The sequence below is a fragment of the Nuphar pumila genome, chromosome 14, assembly GCF_984573655.1.
Source record: "Nuphar pumila chromosome 14, dmNupPumi1.hap1.1, whole genome shotgun sequence".
Lineage (NCBI taxonomy): Eukaryota > Viridiplantae > Streptophyta > Magnoliopsida > Nymphaeales > Nymphaeaceae > Nuphar > Nuphar pumila.
In genome coordinates this window covers 9,316,907-9,335,323 of record NC_143262.1, presented here as the reverse complement: position 1 = coordinate 9,335,323, position 18,417 = coordinate 9,316,907, and the positions used below count along the sequence as shown (strand labels likewise).

The following is an 18,417-nucleotide window of genomic DNA, read 5'->3' as shown; positions in this document are numbered from 1 at the left end:
TATGATAATTTAAAGAGGTATAAAAGATCTGAGCAACGTACTAATAATTTGATTAATTAGTTGCCCTCTGATGAGGGTGAGATCCTTGTATGGTAGTCACAGGGGACCGTGAGGATACTGAATACCGTGGGCATTAATTTTCTAAAGAACTCGATATAGAGGTTTGTGTTCCTAGCCACAGTTGTAGGAAATTTTTCATCATTTTGCTTGGAAATGCTGATATTGGTTCAACTTTAGTGTATTAGTATACCAAGAAAAGTGGTGTCAGAGGGTGTGAATGCTATTCTCGTCCCGACATTGGGTAAGGATGCCTAATATTTTAGCCTTAGGTGAGGATGTCCAACATCGGTCGAGGGACATGTGTGAGATCTCAGTGAATAATAAAATACAATTGTATGTGATTAAGATATAATTGAGATCCACCTTGGACCTCGGGTTTTGTCAATGCTAGTATCCGCGGAGGAGTCAGGAGAATAACTTAAATTAGTTTGTATTAAACATGTACATGCATTCAAAAGCAAATGTTTATAAAGAGATAAAAGTTATTCATGTAATTTGCATTGATTCATGCATCATATATGCATTGGTACATACATATTATGCACATTTATTCTTATATCATGTGATATTGCAAGTATGTTTGAATTGATTTATGTTGCAAGAATATTTGAATTGTTATGTGTGCATATTTTCTAAACTTGATGTTGGGTAAATTTATGTTTTACTCTTTACTGTTAGATAATGTAAGATTTCGTACAAGAACTGTTAGTTATTACCCATCATTTAACATTTTTAAGATGTTGAAGCTCAGGCTTAACTGAAAAAGTGATGACGAGACTGACTTGCTGGAGATGACAGAATTTATGATGGTTGCTGGGTTTTTAAACGTTATGGAATTGATTATACTTTTGTGAACTTAAAGTTAAAGTTTATTAAGTTTAATTATGGTATGAACTAGTTCATTTTAAATTGTGGTTTGAAATGGATGGTTGGTACGTTGAAATGTGAATCTGTGATGTGCCCCAGATTCGTGAAATATTTTTTGCATTAAAAAAAGTTGTATTTTATCTTTTTTACAAAAAAATAATCTTTGGTGTCTCTTTCGTGAACATAGTTCTAGTGAGCTAATATACACTAGCACTTGCGCACAAGCAGACCTCTTAGTGCTTAGTCTGGTTGGAGCAGGACCATAAATCACTCTTGGTGTCATTCACTTCCTTTAAAAAAAATTTATTTTTGTGTATTTTCAGAGGTGAATTTGGGGTCGTTATAAAATCTTTTGGTTTTCTCAATCTTTTTTTTTTTTGAATTTCAAGATTATCAAGCTCACAAAATTTTTTCCTTGGTTTATTTTCAATGTTTTTTAAACTTTAAGTGATTTTAAAGTTAAATCTTCTCTAAATTCAACTTGGATAGATTCTAAAATTACATCACTTTTAATATTCATAAATCTATAGGTTTTGCTATTTTGGAAATATTCAATGAAGACACATTCAGGTTTTTGAACAAAGTTTGATTAATTTTGATTCAAGAAGCTTTACATAATTAATTCAACTCTAAACTTTTAAATATCTTGAATTATGTTTTCTACCTTTTCAAAGTTTATAAGGTTACAATGTTTGAATCAAAATATAAAACTCTATTCAAGATATGACATGAATTAAGCAAAGCATCACCTCATAGATTATGTTTTATTTCAGAACTTATAAGCATTGCATTAACCATATATGTCAGGGTCATATTCTTACGTAATGTTACACCATTATGTTAAACAATATATGAACCAATATTTTTGTCTATATATACCATGGATTTCATAAAATTTACCGCCTCTATCAGTCCTAATAGATTTTATTTTAAAATTATGAAAATTTTTAACCTTTGCTTTGAAAATATTTATTTTTTTAGAAGATTCATCATTTGTTTTCATGAGGTATATATAAACATATTTTAAAAAATCATCAATAAAAGTTATAAAGTAGTTGTTACCCCCATGAGTTGGAGTATTTTTCAAATCACACACATCACTATGTATCAAACTGAGTAATTTAGAATTTCTTTCAACACTTTGTAAAGTTTTTTTTTGTAAATTTTGTTTGAATACAAATGTCACATTTTCTAACATGCTCAAGTTGACATTTAGGAATGTCTTAGGTTCCTAGGTTACCCATGCTTCTTACAAATTTATAATTAACACATTATAATCTAGCATGTCATAAATCATAATAATGTCAAAGTTTATTACAACTTTAAAATCATAAGTTGTAAGCAGGTAGACAGAGACAAGATTTTTTGTATGAGTAGGTACGTGATACACATTTTGGAGGGTTAAATACTTTCCAGAGTTAAAGTGAAGCTCCATACTTCCTTTTCCATGAACCTCATGTGAATCTTCCATGTAGATCCTATAGTCTTATCTCATGGTTTCGTATGTTGAACGTACTTCTATCATTATATGCATGGATCGTTGATTCGTAATCCATGTACCACCCTTTATCTAAATTCGTCACAAATATCTCACTTTCTACAACCACCACATTGTCACCAAGTTTACTAGCCTTGTTGCCTTGATTTTTTTTCATATTCTAGCACTCTCTCGCATAGTAACACATTTTACCACAAGTATAACATAAAATAGAATTTCTCTTCTTAGCAATGGTCTTAGATTTCTTATTATTGTTCATGAGCCTGAGTTTGAACCTTGGTTTGTGCACAACCATGTTCAACTTTGCATAAACTTCATTTACTTTATCTTTTTTATCTCAAAATTGAGCTTTATCGATTTTAGAATGTTAAAGAAGTTATTCTAAGATAAACTCTTCATTTTTATGTTTTAATTCATTTATATAATATTTTCAAGATGAAGGCAATCTACCAATTATTACGGCTACCAGGAATGATTCATCAAGGTACATACCCTCATACTTGATCTAATTAGTCAAATTTTGCATCCCATGGACTTGAGGTAGCAGTGACTTATTATCAAAGAATTTGAAATTCATAAACTTATTAACAAAAAACTTACGATTTTCTGCATCAATTGTCTTGTATTTGCTTTCGAGAGCAAGCCATAACTCTGTTATACCAACTTTCAAGTAAATGTTGAATAGGGTGCCTGAAAGTGCATTCAGTATGTGATCGTGATACACAAAGTCTTCCTCTTTCCATTTTTTGTCTCTTTTGGTTCTCAGTGATGGTCTTATTCTCCTATTATTCTGGACATTCCTCCATGATTACATACATCATTTTCGTGATTGTGAGAAAAATGAGAACCATGTGTTGTCACTTTTTAAAATTTGTGCCATTGAATTGAGACAACTTGAGTAGCTCTTAGTTTTTAACCTTCACAGTTGTTATTTTGCAGTACTATCTCTTGAAAATTATAATTTTTTTTTTCACTTAGTGGGTAAGGCAATTGAGCTTGAACCAGGTGCTCTCGGAGGGATGCTTTAAACACACTATCTTTCAAGTGATAGTTGCTCCACTTAGGATCAAGTCTTTGGTATAACAAGTATTTGTGCAACTATTCTCTCAAGATACAACAAAGCTTTTGCCTTCTTGCAAAAATCGAGCCATGCCCGACATTAGGTGTGACCAAATAACTCAGCACAGACCACTTTGAAAAGTCTATTAACTAGGTAAGGTTGACTTGTGATCGATTATAGTCTAGACCCTATGCTCAACTTGGGTAGGGACCCTAGGCTCGACTTAGGCGAAGCCTTAACTAAGTCAAGGTTTGAGCCGTCTAAAGTAAGCAAGAGAGAGAGAGAGAGAGAGAGAGAGAGAGAGAGAGAGAGAGAGAGAGAGAGAGAGAGAGAGTTGGGGTTTATATAGGCCCCAACCTAATAACTAGAAATAAAAGCCCATAAAAGGGAGTTAAGAGGTCCAAACAACCAACAATAAAGGTCCTGGGCTGGCCAAACAACCAGCCTTGATGGCCCAAACGATCAAGAAAATCTAAGGGTAAACAACCTTGGTCAACGGGACAAAACATGACATTTTGAGGTTAAAAAGTCCAAAAACTGGGTTGAGATTAATGGTCCAAGAGGAAAGGGCGACTAATGGACCATTCGACCATCAATGCTCCATGCAAAAGATGTTGGGCAGTTCCGGGTCAAGGTCCAATATGGTTACTGCAAGTATAAAAAATGGGTCAAGGTTCATAAATGAGTCAGTCAACAGTCAATCTTAAACTTGAGGATCAAATTAATCTCAAGTAATAAAAAACGAAAACTGTAAAAAAATCCAAAGTCCAAGGTTCAAGGTTCAAGGTTCAAGGTTCAAGGTTCAAGGTTCAAATTGATATGCTTCAATGAGCCTTTCTCGTTAAGACAACGCCCCCACTGTCAAGTGAAGACTAAACTTGTAGGAATAAATGAACACCCACTCACTTAGATAAATGTAACATAAAGTGCAGGAAACCTAGATAGTTTTGAGCCAAAACCCCAACAAAACTACCTTGACGGTGGACGCTTGAAAACTGGTAGCTGGGATGTGTGTTCATGCATTTGAGATGGGAAATGACGTCCTCTCTCCTTTGCATTTACACTAAAGGATGAAATTGATAGGTGCCGCCTCCTGAAGGTGGTAGCTGCTGCCACTTTTTCAAATGCATAATTTTCTACTGATGTAGCATTTGGTAATTACGACCTTACCTTGACGAAGGCTCAAGTGAGGAATTGGAACTGACAAAGGTCATGTAATTTCCTACTTTTTATCTATTTTCTTCACTTTCAAACAGTTTTGCAAGCGAGGATTCCACACTTGCCACTTCAGTGACCTCAGCAGTCACTTTCCAAACAGAGCCTAACTGTGGCGGCGACGTCGCCAAGATGCAGTTCTCAATCTTTTGTTAAATTGATATGTGACATGCTTTTGATTTCATTATAAACACCCTGTATTTTATGCAGAAATTGTTTTAAAATCTTGATGCAGAACAATGTAATGTCCACTCCATTCTCTTGGAAGTTGGATCCTCTTGGAAGTTGGATTTCTAAAATATTCAGTACATGGCTGAACTGCAAAGTGACCAAAATTTGTAGTTGGAAAAATAATTTTTGCAACACTCTTGGAAGTAGGGATGTAAATAGTTTGGATTCCGATCGGATGTGGCCAATACCAAATTTGACTAATTGGATGTTGGCATTCAGATGGTGAAAAGCTCATACTCTATCTGTTTTTTTTTTTACATGTAATCAAAATCAGATATCCATCAAATCCAGATATTTGTTAGATTCAATGGCTAAAACTCAAAATCATATCTGCATCTCATAACAATGGGATATCATTTTGGTTTACCAAATCGTACTAAACAGAGACAGATTTGGTCAGATATCTAGTAAAATCCGATCCATTAACATCCCAACTTGAAAGTTGCATTTAGGGAAATTGCTTGCCGTACAGAAGAAGAACCATAACGTTTGCTCTGTTATTACGTTCCCATTCACATGACATTCTACATTTTGCAAGTCAAACATAGCACTTAACCGGATTGCCTGTTGTGCACTTGTCCTGGCTTCACATTTTTGGGACTAGGGGTGACAACAATTTGGTTTTGGGCAGGACCAGATGTGTCCGGACAGGTCCGTCTCTGGATGATATTACGTAATATAAAATTTCTTTCTTTCTTTTCTCAGGAGGTAGGTCTGTGAAACGAGAAGAGGTACTCATTGCTCAGCTTGCAAAGAGCTTGTTCAAACACATTAAATAGGGGCGGCAAACTGAACATGGACAGTGAGTACTCAACTTATATACGCTCGTTAACTACTAATAATTATACTTTACATCCATTTTATATCATAGAGTGTAGATGGTTAATAAGTCGAGTTCAAAGTCTAATTATACTAATTTTCATATCGAAAAGTGTTTTTTTTTTTTGTAAATAAGTCAGCTAGAGCTCGGCTTGTTTAACTCAGGCTCACCATGAGCTTGAGCTAGGCTCAGATCACAAAAAGAACAAGACAAACTTGAACACCCTCTGTTTGGTTTGTTCGGACCGTCTACCAACCCTACCAGGAGGGTCGAAATCTTGGCAAGGAAATTGTTACAACTTTTTTGTGCAAGAAAACCAAACAGTGCCTTTTTCGCAGATTGATCAGAGCCAACCTTGTTGACAATCAGATCCGATCCAGGAAATTTTTAATTTCAATGAATGGTTGACACTGCTACTGCTCATATTGGAAGTCACTATTGCAAGTTCCAGGAAAGTATATGAATTTTCTTTTAAATCTCATATCCTGACAAAGAAGTAGGCACTGCAAACTGATTTTGATATTTACAAATTAATGGAATTTAATGATACAATTGTACCTTTATCCATATCAGTTTAAGCAGCAGTGGCAGCAACTGCTCACTAACTCATGTACAGGATGAGCCAATGCAGTTTCATTATTCAAAAAATTAATACAAGCCTGCACTGCTGAAGATATGGCACATCTTGCCATGGTTATGGTCACCATACATGATAGGCATCATTATTAACCAAATATAACCTCTGACCATCTGAAATCATTTCCAAATCAAGGATTTTACCTGCATCTTCAGATAAGAGACTGGAAGCGGAACAGTTGAGCTTCTCTGCAGAAGACTTGATCAGTTCACCAAGTGTATCTGGTATCCACATCACAATTCCTTCCCTCCTCTTCTCCTTTGGAGCCCATGGATGGAAGGGCAGGACAGTGCATTTTTTCCGCCGATGTTTCTCTATTGTTGACAAGATTGTAATGGTAAAGGCACTTGTCAACGAAGGGCCAAGGATACAATTTTTTGTTAAGCAAATTACCATGTTATGGAAGTAAAGAAAGACCGGTGAAATTGCACAAAATGTTGCAAAATTTTATCATCAAACCACAACACTATATTTCTTAGATGAAATTATCTCCATCGCAAGGAAAAATGATTTCCATAACCAAAATATTCAAGAACGGTCCAAGGAGACATTTCAGAGTGTGTTTGACTGCTTGCTCAAGCTTGGACATAGTACACTGTCCAGCGCAGACAAGGCAGTGTTCTTGTCCAGGACACAATGTCCTGCAGGCCATTTTTTTTTTTTGAATACCATCGAGGCATCCCGCGTTTGACTGCACCAGCATCCCATGCGATGTATGGGACACACATTCAAATGCACCCTCAAGGTACATTTTGAACAGAAGATGCCCCACGTAAAGATCTATTCCGAACAAAATACAAAGAAGTCAATTTCCATCCTCTTTAGGCTCTTGCCTCGGAAGACATGCCTGAATAATTTGTTACTTGGGATACTTCTAAACAGCTTGTATTGGATTGAATCTCAAGTATATGAGATGCAGACATTCCATCAGCAGGACCCAACTCAATTTAAGACCTATCACAGACCCGAGACATGGATGCACATCCATGCCCAACACCAACAGGAAATCTAGACAGGCGAACACATTTTTGGCCAGAGAAAAGTTACAGATGTATACATTCCAGGGAAAGAACAGAGGAATTCCCACTTAGAACTCGAAAAATTGAAAGGATTACCCTCAACTTTTACAAGTACTTTTGCAAATCAACATCTTCAGGAATCCACTTACAGAAGGAAGCTCCAGAATTAACAGAAACAATCATCCATTTAAACATGTTTTTTCTCAACTCAATGCCTCCAGATGAATTTGACAGAGGCATGCTATTTGAACCTAGGCTACAAAGAAGTTTCAACATTGCAAGAACTTTAACTGGTTTTTGATTGGCTTATGGCAATGTTGTAAGTATAGTACCATATCGTACGATACAGTACGATATGTATCATATCTATGTGGTTTTCCGATATGATACATACCCGTATCTCGATATGGGTGTGTATCTTACGATACACTCCGATACATGGCGTATCTTAAAATACACTATAAATGCAGTTTAAGTGCACTCATTTCAATGTTTTTTTTCAAAAACATATAAGACCCCTTTGGCCTAGTTCATATTCATCCCTAAAGAGATTAAGAGTGATTTAGGAAGATTTTTTGCAAAAAAAGGAAGAGAATGATGATGATGATGATACTCATGATTGACATTATCTATTTCATTTTTGTTTAAATTTTGAATAAATTTGGCTATGTAAAATTTTTAAGTAATGAAAAAAACAATTTATGCTTTTTTTTTTGTTTATGTAAAAACACATTATTATGAATGTTGTGACTTATTAGCTTGGATTCATTATTTAATATGCATATTATTTCATAGTTTGCATTTTTCTTGTGAGAGATGCATGCCATTCATTATTTAATATACAATATGATACATTACGTATCTTTTTCTGGGCCTGACCGATACGGGTAATGATACAATAGTTACAACCTTGGTTTATGGTTCTAGTTGAGCTGAACGGCAGATTAAACCTGGGTAGGGCTTTGAAAAACATGGGTAAAAAGGTGAACAAACCCTATCTTTCAAACAAGACACTATTAACTGCTGATTTTTGAAGTTATGATGATGAATCAACTCATCAAGAATGCAGTATTCAGTGCTGCGCGGATGGCTTGATTAGTTTGTTGTGAGTTGTGACCGTTTCAAAAGGTTTTGTTGAAGAAACAAAAGCTATCTGCATTTACCTTGGATTTCTTTAAAGCAGTCTGGGAACTGCAACAACTGGGAAGACTTGGCTGCTTCAAGTAAATCCACTATTTGTTTACTTCCACATCTGTGAGCTTCATCAACAGGGGTGTTTCCCCACCTAGAAAAAAAAAGCAACCATCAGTTAACAAAAGACTCTCTCTCTCCCTCTCTCTCTCTATATGTGTGTGCACTTGTGTGTGCTAATATTTGTCACCTTCGTGGGTAAGGAACCCCTAGTAAAAAACTGTAATATTTTTAAATTTTAATGTTTTTTGCACATCTGACACTTCAGATGTGATCCACACATTTGGGTTAGTAGAAATTGGTGCTTGAATCATGTTATTCCAACATGCCCGTAAGAGTTTGCAGGGTTGAAAAATCAACAGCCTATAATGTACCAAAATTTCAACCCTCATAAAATCGTATTTTTATGTCCCACCCAAGAGTCGATTCTTACTATTTTGACCATACTGAACACATTCATGAGGTTAGATTTGGTCAAAACAACCTCCTACTATGAGTTCCAACTAGGGGGTCCTTTGCCCACGAGGGTTAAAAATACTGTCCCTATATATATATATATATATATATATATATATATATATATATATATATATATATATATATATATATATATATATATATAACTTAAAGGATGAAATGCAAAAATGTCAAATAGTACCTGTCCTTCAGAAACACATTTGCTCCAGCCTCCAACAGAATCTTCACCAACAAATACTGCCCCAGTGCAGCAGCAACGTGAAGAGGTGTTCTATAATCATAATCTTTGGCATTTGGGTCTATACCATACAACAAAAGACGTCTTAAGAAATCTGAATTTCCTCTAGCAACAGCTTTACAGAGACAGCTTCCTGCATCATCAATGTTTAAGGATCCACCACGTTCAAGCAGTAAAGAAGCAACTCGATCATGTCCATATTTGATGGCTTCCAGCAGTGGTGTGTTTCCAAAATTATCTGATAATGAAAAAATATTGCTCAACTGTAAGGTCCACAAATCATAACAAGATTTAAGATTTTAAATCTTCTATTAAAAGATGGAAACTGAAGCAACATCAATGCAGCAAACAAGGTTACCTTTCAAGTTAATGTTAACTCCTTCCTGAATGAGGAAAGCAATGATGTCATCATAGCCTTTTGATGCTGACAAATGCTGTAAAATATTAAGGAACTTGGAGTGAAGTTAAGATAATGATCTCCATGGTACAAGCATGATCAACATAACAATTAAAACACTGCTTAACATCAGATATCAAATTATAAGATTGCAGATATATGTTTGCTATAGTTTCCTCCACTACAATTATCAAATGGACAACATGGAAAAGAGAAAATACAAACAACACAACCAGTTGTAATAGTTAAAGATGCTGAAAGATCACTATAGTAAAACTGGAATTTTCATACAGATGAGATCATCATGATCTGTACATGTTTGATTCTGAGAGCTACAATCATTTGTTGCATCATTTGAATTATTCATGAACAATATCTCAATATCTTCAAGGGCATTATTAAAAAAAAAAACATTCTCTTCAATGTGAATAACTGGAAAAAATGGTGTGTTTGCATATTCATTTGTGTCTTTTACATTCTCATGCATGTCTCACTCAACTCATGCATGTACGTTCATCTAGTGTGTACACATCATTCAGTTCATATTAGAAAGTTTTTCAAGGTGTGATGTGATATGTCCCACTTGTGCTAATTCTGAGGGTAGCATAAGCACAAAACAGTAGAGGAAAGTAAAAATGATGATATTAGAACAGGCACACAACTTCGGAGGTGAGTTTAGTTACTTTATATCATCACTAAAATCAAAAGTAAAGCACAAACTGATAATAGAAGGTTAAAACTTTAGGGTAATAAAAGTGCAAGAAAATTGTGCACCAATTCATCTGTTTTTCAACCTGTGCTGTTTTGCACATAAAGATACAGAAAGAAAACATAGTGAAGGCGAACATAAGCATGCTCCTTGATGCATGTAACAGTATTATTTAATGCATAGGTGTAGTACAACAATTGAAAAGGTGAAGGTGAAATACTGAGAACAACAGAAATAACGTGTAGGAATTCAAACTGAAAAGCGAAACTCTTTGAATCACAGATAAACCCGAATAATAGCATACCGATGTTCATCACTCCTGCAATTTTGACTGATTATGTACAATTTATTCAAGAGAAAAGTTTTCTTGCATGCACATTCTTCTAATTAGGTCTCAGGTCCACTTACCTCTGTCACTCTCAAATATTTTGAAACTATCCCCATTTTTTAGAGAAATTATGTAAACCAAGAAATCAGAAATACCTTGACCATTTGGGAATAAAATCCATTTTTTTATGTATATATTACAAGGTACCTGAATATTTTCCCTAAACTCAAAGAGAGTCGACGAATAAATTAAATTTTCCTTAAATTTACTTAGTTTTTCCACAAAAGTGAACCTTTAGAATTTCCAGACATGCACTATTGACAAGAAATCCCAGATGATAGAAGTTACAGCACAGCTATTTGCTTGCCTCAGATACTCCTAAAGATTGCAAACTATCCCTCCTAACAACCTTAGTCTATATTTTCTGACAAGAAAAATCTCAGTTCAGAATGTGCCTTATATGGAATCTTGAGACACATCTTGAAAAAGTATAAAAGAACAGCAGCTCTAAAACTTTTATGCAGCTAACTTTAACAAGACTAATAAGTAACATCTGAAGATTCTGAACACGGCAAAGTTGATTAAGTGTTGATCTAAAGAGATGACATAACATAGTAATTAGTAAATTACCAAAGCTGAGCGTCCATCATAGTCTGTCTTATTGGGATCTGCTCCAGCTCGAATTAACCCCTTCAAGTGATACAGGTCTCCATGGAAGGCAGCACTGTTTACTCTCAGAGCAAGATCAGCTTCTTTTTTGCCAATATGAAATGTGATGTCTGATTCCAATTGCTTGATCCGAATACTTGACTCTTTCACCTGTCAGAATACAAACTGTCTTTTGCCTAATTCAAGTTTCAAACATGTACAATTAACAGAATAAAGAGACATTTGCATCCACAGGCCAAGAAGCACAAGACCAAGATAAAAGAAAAACTTGTCCTGAAGAAACAAAGTAGACCCATGAAGAAAACAAAAATCAGAAACAAAACCAAGAAAAATAAAATAAAATGTGTGGCCTATATATGGAGATGAGATATCTCTTGTCTTAGTTAATAAGGCAACATGTGAGAAAAATATCTACCTCGAGAAGGTTACTCAGGATTGTCCGCCCATCTATAAAATAAACTTGCAGGATATTTGTGAAAGACTGTTTATCAAGCCGCAAAAGTCTACATAATTCCAAGACACGGACAGTGTAAGGTTGAGGGATATTGCAGAGGATAGCAACTTCACCAATCGAACAATTAGGTTCAAGCTGCAAAATTGTTTCCTCTGATCCATCTTCCCCTATGCCTACTTCCTCCTGTACAAGAAAATCATGTCAACCTTGTAAAGTGATACAAGTAAGCTTTCAAACCCAAAAACTAAATACAGTGGAAGACAAAGAGCTTTCCAAATAACTGCTATCAAACAAAAAAATAATTCAACATTAATCAACTCGTGCTAACTGTTCTCCAAATAAAAGTAATACAAAATATTGTCTGAGAGTGCAAGAAGCTTCATAAGTTGAGAAGGATAAGCTGGAAAAATGCAATGATAGCACAAAATGACTCCAAGTAAAATGCACTGACCCAAGAATGCGCATTAGTCAGGATGTATGATGAAATACAAATATAAAATCTACTAGCAAAACATTTCTATATGTCAATAGCCACATGGAATCATATTATCTCCCAAATATATAAAGAAGAAACATGAAACCGAATTTCATTGAATAAGGACATTTCATGGACCCTGAAAATTAAAAATAAAAGGATGATAAGTTTAAACTTTTACCAGCACGCCATGGCAAACAAAATAGAGTTGGTCAACTGCATTCCCCTGTTCCATAATAACTTCCCCGGGAAGGAAAAATTCCTCATGCAGGCGGGTTACCTGATACATTAAAAAAAATGGTATAAAAAAATTCTTCTCATTTAAAGAACCTTACCAATAATTTGACAAATAGTACTTCACAAAAACAGATTAGGCAAGCAAATGAACTCTACATGAAACAAATTGGTATAAATATCTCTTAGACTTATAAGAGGAAAGGAGGTTTTATAGTTTGAGGATAACATCAATATCACTCATGATAAAACCTGAACCATGAAACAGACTGGACATTTTAACTCAAGTGCTACTAGGAGATAAGAATAATTGCATAGGAAAATATTGATATGATGTCTGTGTGTGCATGCCTGTGTGTGTGTTTTAATGAAACTACAAAGACAATTGCACAATACAAAAGCCACTAAGGGCAAGACAATAACAAAGATGTGCACAATCACAAGGCCACTAAGGGCAATACAAATAAGCCACCAAAGGCAAGAACAAGAGCATACACTAACACAAGCCACCGAAGGGCTAAAGACAACAGTATAAAAAAATATTAATTTTAATAATCCTCAAATTCTCAAGAGAAGCATAAAGAACAAGGGAGTAATCCCCCCACTCTCTCCCTATATATATACACACACAAGAGAGGAGTGAGAGAGAGAGATAGCTAGCTGTTAGAGCTCTAAGTCCACTGGCTAGCTAGCCATTAGACCTAGCCCAACGGCTAGCTAGCCAATGCCCTTAAAGGGCATTTGAAATACAAAAAATAGAAAATAAAAGTACATTAAAAAACCTAAATACAAATTAAAAGATATGTATATATATGTACATAAAGAGAATATATATATATATATATATATATATATATATATATATATATATATATATATATATATATATATATATATATATATATATATATATAACATGTGTGTGTGGATAGGTGAGTACATATAGACGGCATTCCCAACCTAATCAAACCAATAGATCTCCATGGCTCACATGAAACAGAACAAAACTGCTACTTACAATTTGATTAACAAACTCAGAGCTGCATCCTTTAAAGAGCGGAACATTTTCAATCGGTTCCTTGTATAGAGATTGTGAGATCTGCAAGAGAATAATCTCATGAATCATAAATGATACCATTGTGTAAATCAAAAGGTATGCAGAAGCAATAAAGGATGAAAAAGCATGAAGACTAAGCCTTAGAGACTAGGTCATTATTAATGTATAAGTATAACCAAAGCAACCTGTACAAAGATAATAAGCAACAGAAGCACAAGTTGTCAAGATTCCAGTAGAGGTCATTGCTATTTAATCAAGAGAAAATTCCTCAGATTAGTGGTGCAGTTTTAGACCAAGTAAAGCATTGCCATTTAATGTTATTGACAAGGTCTTTTGTTGAGATCTTGAAAACAAGCTCCATCAAGTATATTATGAAGCATTAGACCCTCGCTCTATAACTCATTATGGTTTTCCAGAAACAACAGTTACAACATCCAGCGTATCCTGATGACTATAACTTGAAATAGAAACATAGAAGCATACATGTATTTGTGCCATATCATCCTACAAATCAAACCTAATTTTAAGTGGAAACATGAAGTTGTATATGTTAAGTTTTATAGTGAGAAGCTCATCTAATTTTTCTAATTAAAAGCTCATCAAACTTAATTCATAATACCTCAGCACGAATAGAGACTGGAATATCCTGAAGAACAGCAGCCTCAGTATAACTACTCTCATACTGTAACCGCACGTGCCCTTTGATCTGGTCGCGGATCTCCTTTCCGAGTTTATTTCGGTTCATGTATTGGATCAGGTCTGTCATTTTATCTCTAAACCTTTCTGTCTTTGAACCCTTTACAATCAATGCGGTCATGTTACCAATTAGATAAGCACCAAGGATCATGTCGAAAGAAACAAATATCATGACGAAAATCATTTCTCTTGTATTAACTGCATGTATATCTCCATATCCTGCACCAAGTAATGTGTATGAGTCAAAAGGTATATTTCATATTCAACAACAAGATACTGGATGCACAAATGAAGCCAAGAAAAGGTTAGTACAGAACTTGAGGTTCAGTAATAGCAGGTTTCACTCTGACCAAAATAACCACATCAATGTCAAAGTATCTGGATGCTGATAGATTCACCTTAAAAAAGGAAATCAGTGAAAGATAACATGTCAATGTCAAAGTATCTGGGTGTAGATAGATTCACCTTAAAAAAGGAAATCAGTGAAAGATAGTGTGACCTCAAAAAAGGAAATCAGACCACTATTAAATGATAAACACCAGGTTATATTTGTGATGTAAAATATTCATGGACAAGGTTTCAAACTATGATTGGAAAGCCTATGTTGTGGAATACATGGAGTTAATCTCCTTTGTGAATCATATTTTGGTTGGTTTTGTAACACAAGATAAGAATCATATAAGAAGTTGAGGATTATGAGTAGATCAACCAAGTTTACAGGGGAAATTAGAGGCAAGAAAGTATTACCAACAGTTGCCATGGTCACCATGGCAAAGTAAAGTGATGTCAAGTAGCGTCTTTGTAGATCTATTTCTCGAAAATTCTCATAGCTATAATTTCCCAATGTTAAGCTTCCTATCCATGTATAACCCTCTTCTGATGCTGGTAGAGTTGTCGCTAGATAGTAAAAGATGCAGGCAGCTGTATGTGTGCAGTAAAGCTCCACAACGATAAGCTTCACTATCCTTGTGAACAAGTAGTTGATACGTATATCCTTCTCTAACTTCTGGAAGAAATCTGTCACTTTCTGCACTCGACTTAGCCGAACCCACAAAAGATACCTTACTTCCTCTCTTCTCCCACAGGCCTAGATAAAACACATTACTTAGTGTAATTACCAATGGGTTTTGTCATGAAATGCTTGAAAAAGGCATACTAAATGAAGAGTTCACAGAAAACAAACATCTTTGTGGTAGATTTGAAGGTTGAGCAGTAAAATTTGTAAGTTTTTAAGAGGAATAAGAAGAAAATAAATAAGCTAAATTGCATCAAAAGGTGCACGATCCATATTCCACAAATACTTTGTGTTTATCTTTATTGGGGTGAAAAATTGACTGATACCTTCTTCCTAACAAATTTTAAGGCAGTTAAATAGTTGTTGGACAAATCTCTCGAGATCAGAGGAGACTGTATACAACTTTGTCTACCCTTGGTTTTATTTTTCATTAATTTTTAAGAGAAATATATAAATTCATACCTTTACATGTAGCCTTTAGCAACTATCAAAAGTAGAATCCGGTGAAACTATAAATATGTGGCATATTGGCTTGTAGCCAAATACGAAGAAGGCCAATGAACACCAAGGCCAAATCCACATCTTAGAAGTTAGAACCATATTTACATAAAGACAGAAAAAACAAAGCATCATCAAAGCTTTAGAAAACATATTCAAGAATCTGTATGTTTACTTCAATTAGCTTTTCTACACTTGAATCCTACCACATTTACTATCTCTGTTATCAAAATATACGAAGGAAAACCAGCAAAACTACCTACATGCTCACAGAAAGTACATCTTGTGACCACCACAGATAGCTCAACAAAAAATGGATGCAGTTCCAGATTCCTATAAAGCACCACAATGATCCATTTGAAGTGCTTGAAAAAAGAAGCGTAAAACCCATGTCACCTAAGGGACCAAAAGGTCAAGTTAGAACCCTTGAACACCGGACTCAACTGAATCACAAATTGCAGGAGATAATTCCAAAGCAATTCAAAAATGAATAACACCAATGTTACATGGCAGAAACAATAGATACAAGAATGTCAGCCATGCTGGTCCATGAAACATGGTAACGCCAATTTTCTTCTAGTGAAACAGAGCACAAACAATAGCATCCTTAACTTGATTAAACAGTCGCATTATGCAGCAGCTTCAAACAACCAGTAAAATATCTCACCCAGTACAATCCAAAAATCATTGTGAAAAGAGAAAAGAAATAGTTGGTGGAGGATATTACCTTGTAGATAGCATCCCACGGCATGCATCCAAGAATATCCAATAGGAATCCGGATTTCAGGTACCTAATTGATGCATTTCAAACGCACTAGAGAAAATCAGCTTTTCTGAGAAAACCAATCATTACCAACATATCATACTCCTCACTAGTTCAATAGAAAAGGAGAAAACACAGAGATAGTAACTCCATAGTAAGGAAAGAAAAAAGGGAATACCCACCTCACAGCAATATTCCTACGCTTGTACACCATCTTATATGTTTGGGCATCTTTGTAAGCCACGAAAAAGTGTATGACAACGTCGATGAGGAATGTGGCTTGGCCAGCAACGTCGAGGAAGAACATGTTCTTGGGCAGCCCCCGGAAGAACCCAAACTCCAAAGGCGTGAAGAAGGAAGAATAGATGGCCCACACGAGTATGAACTGCGTCCATGCTTGATACCACCTGCCTCACACAAGAAGGGAGCCACAGTGAGACCCAGCTTCTACGATGCAGGTCGAGTCGGCTAGTTCAGAAGTTGGGAGGAGTCGGAAAGAAGCCGGTGACTCGGATAAGTTATCCGATTCCTTCTAATCTACTCGACAAATACACAAAATAGAGACGTGACTCGTGAGACGTGAGACTGGGACTGGGTTGAGAGCTGATCAGGTCCAAGGAGCCTTGGACGGAGGCACCAGGATGCCATTCATCATTTAGATGAACGGCATTCAAAACCCATCGAAAATGTAGTTTTGACCTTAGATGGGCCCACAAAAAATCTGATGGCTTTCACTTTCTGGATGAATAACATCAATGAGATAAGTGGACGATTGAGAATCGACCAAAACAAAGTGCTTTTTTGGTATCCCTGGGGCAAGGGTAAGCTCACGGAATTTTATGCTGCCAGGACAATGTTTATAAGGACGCTGGTAGAGCCAGCGTCGCTTGGTCTCTGATTCCGGGGGCAGTTTTTCTATATAAATATAAAAAAATTAGCCTTGAGTAAGTGTTGAGTGCAATTCATTTCTAAGATGAACGGCATCCAGATGCTTTGGACGGTTATTATGTTCAAGGCTCCTTGGATCTGATCCTCTTTCGACTGGGTTGTGTTGTATAAGTCAGGTTCCTCTGGGCGTTAGTTGACCTAGTCTCCTGTTTTTGGACCGCATTCAAAGAACTGTCAAAGCACACTCTGACGGTATTACCACCAGAGCACAATATGAGTTGATTCCTTCTCATAATTTTTACTAGGCCAAAGTAAAACCCATCATCACTAACTCATGTGGTAAGCGGGGTCCTGTGTCAAGCTGAGGGCCCAGGATCGAATCCCTCTGCCACATGGGACACCTAACCCCAGCTTGCCTTTCAAAAAAAAAAGCCCTTAGGATCCCCCCTTACTGTCGAGAAGTAACCCAGCTTCAACCTTGCAGAAAGGGACGCCTCCATGAGTTTCAAACTCGTGATTTCAATCAGCTTAGTGACATTCACGAGTCCCCCTACAAGATGAACCGAGTCCTCGTGGTCTTGGTAAAGAATAGTTAAGATCGCACAACTCTATCTTACTATTAGTTTACTACCACTTAGTGCATGAGGTTTCATTCATTTGTTAGGGATGGCTCATAAGGGGGCGTTTGATTCTGAGCCAGGAGAGGACAAGGAGGCCATGCTGTCCTGTCCTCTCCTATTCCAAGGGAGAGGGCGAAACACTTTGGGACAACAAAATGTATTTCAAATGGTTGCACAGGACGAGTTGCCTTGCCTGTCCGTGGATCCCGTATTTGCGTGGGTGTGCAAGTGGGAGTGGGCTCCATGCTTTTTGTGCATACTTTTTTTTTTTTGAATTTTTACTCGAAGAAACTGCCTCAGG

At 36.0% G+C, this 18,417-nt stretch overlaps 1 protein-coding gene across 1 annotated transcript in view; it reads right to left on the bottom strand.

Moving 5' to 3' along the window:
- Positions 1 to 6,451: 6,451 nt before the first annotated feature.
- Positions 6,452 to 18,417, bottom strand: part of LOC149816292 (potassium channel SKOR-like) — a 33,960-nt gene continuing 21,994 nt past the window's right edge. Inside the window, exons 4-15 of the mRNA XM_089986866.1 lie at positions 16,791 to 17,015; positions 16,573 to 16,636; positions 15,080 to 15,419; positions 14,256 to 14,551; positions 13,598 to 13,678; positions 12,527 to 12,625; positions 11,832 to 12,053; positions 11,378 to 11,566; positions 9,672 to 9,747; positions 9,257 to 9,551; positions 8,571 to 8,692; positions 6,452 to 6,702 (exon numbers count right to left, since the gene is read on the bottom strand). Of these exons, the coding sequence (XP_089842992.1) occupies positions 6,452 to 6,702; positions 8,571 to 8,692; positions 9,257 to 9,551; positions 9,672 to 9,747; positions 11,378 to 11,566; positions 11,832 to 12,053; positions 12,527 to 12,625; positions 13,598 to 13,678; positions 14,256 to 14,551; positions 15,080 to 15,419; positions 16,573 to 16,636; positions 16,791 to 17,015 (2,260 nt within the window). The remainder of the gene's footprint in view (positions 6,703 to 8,570; positions 8,693 to 9,256; positions 9,552 to 9,671; positions 9,748 to 11,377; positions 11,567 to 11,831; positions 12,054 to 12,526; positions 12,626 to 13,597; positions 13,679 to 14,255; positions 14,552 to 15,079; positions 15,420 to 16,572; positions 16,637 to 16,790; positions 17,016 to 18,417) is intronic.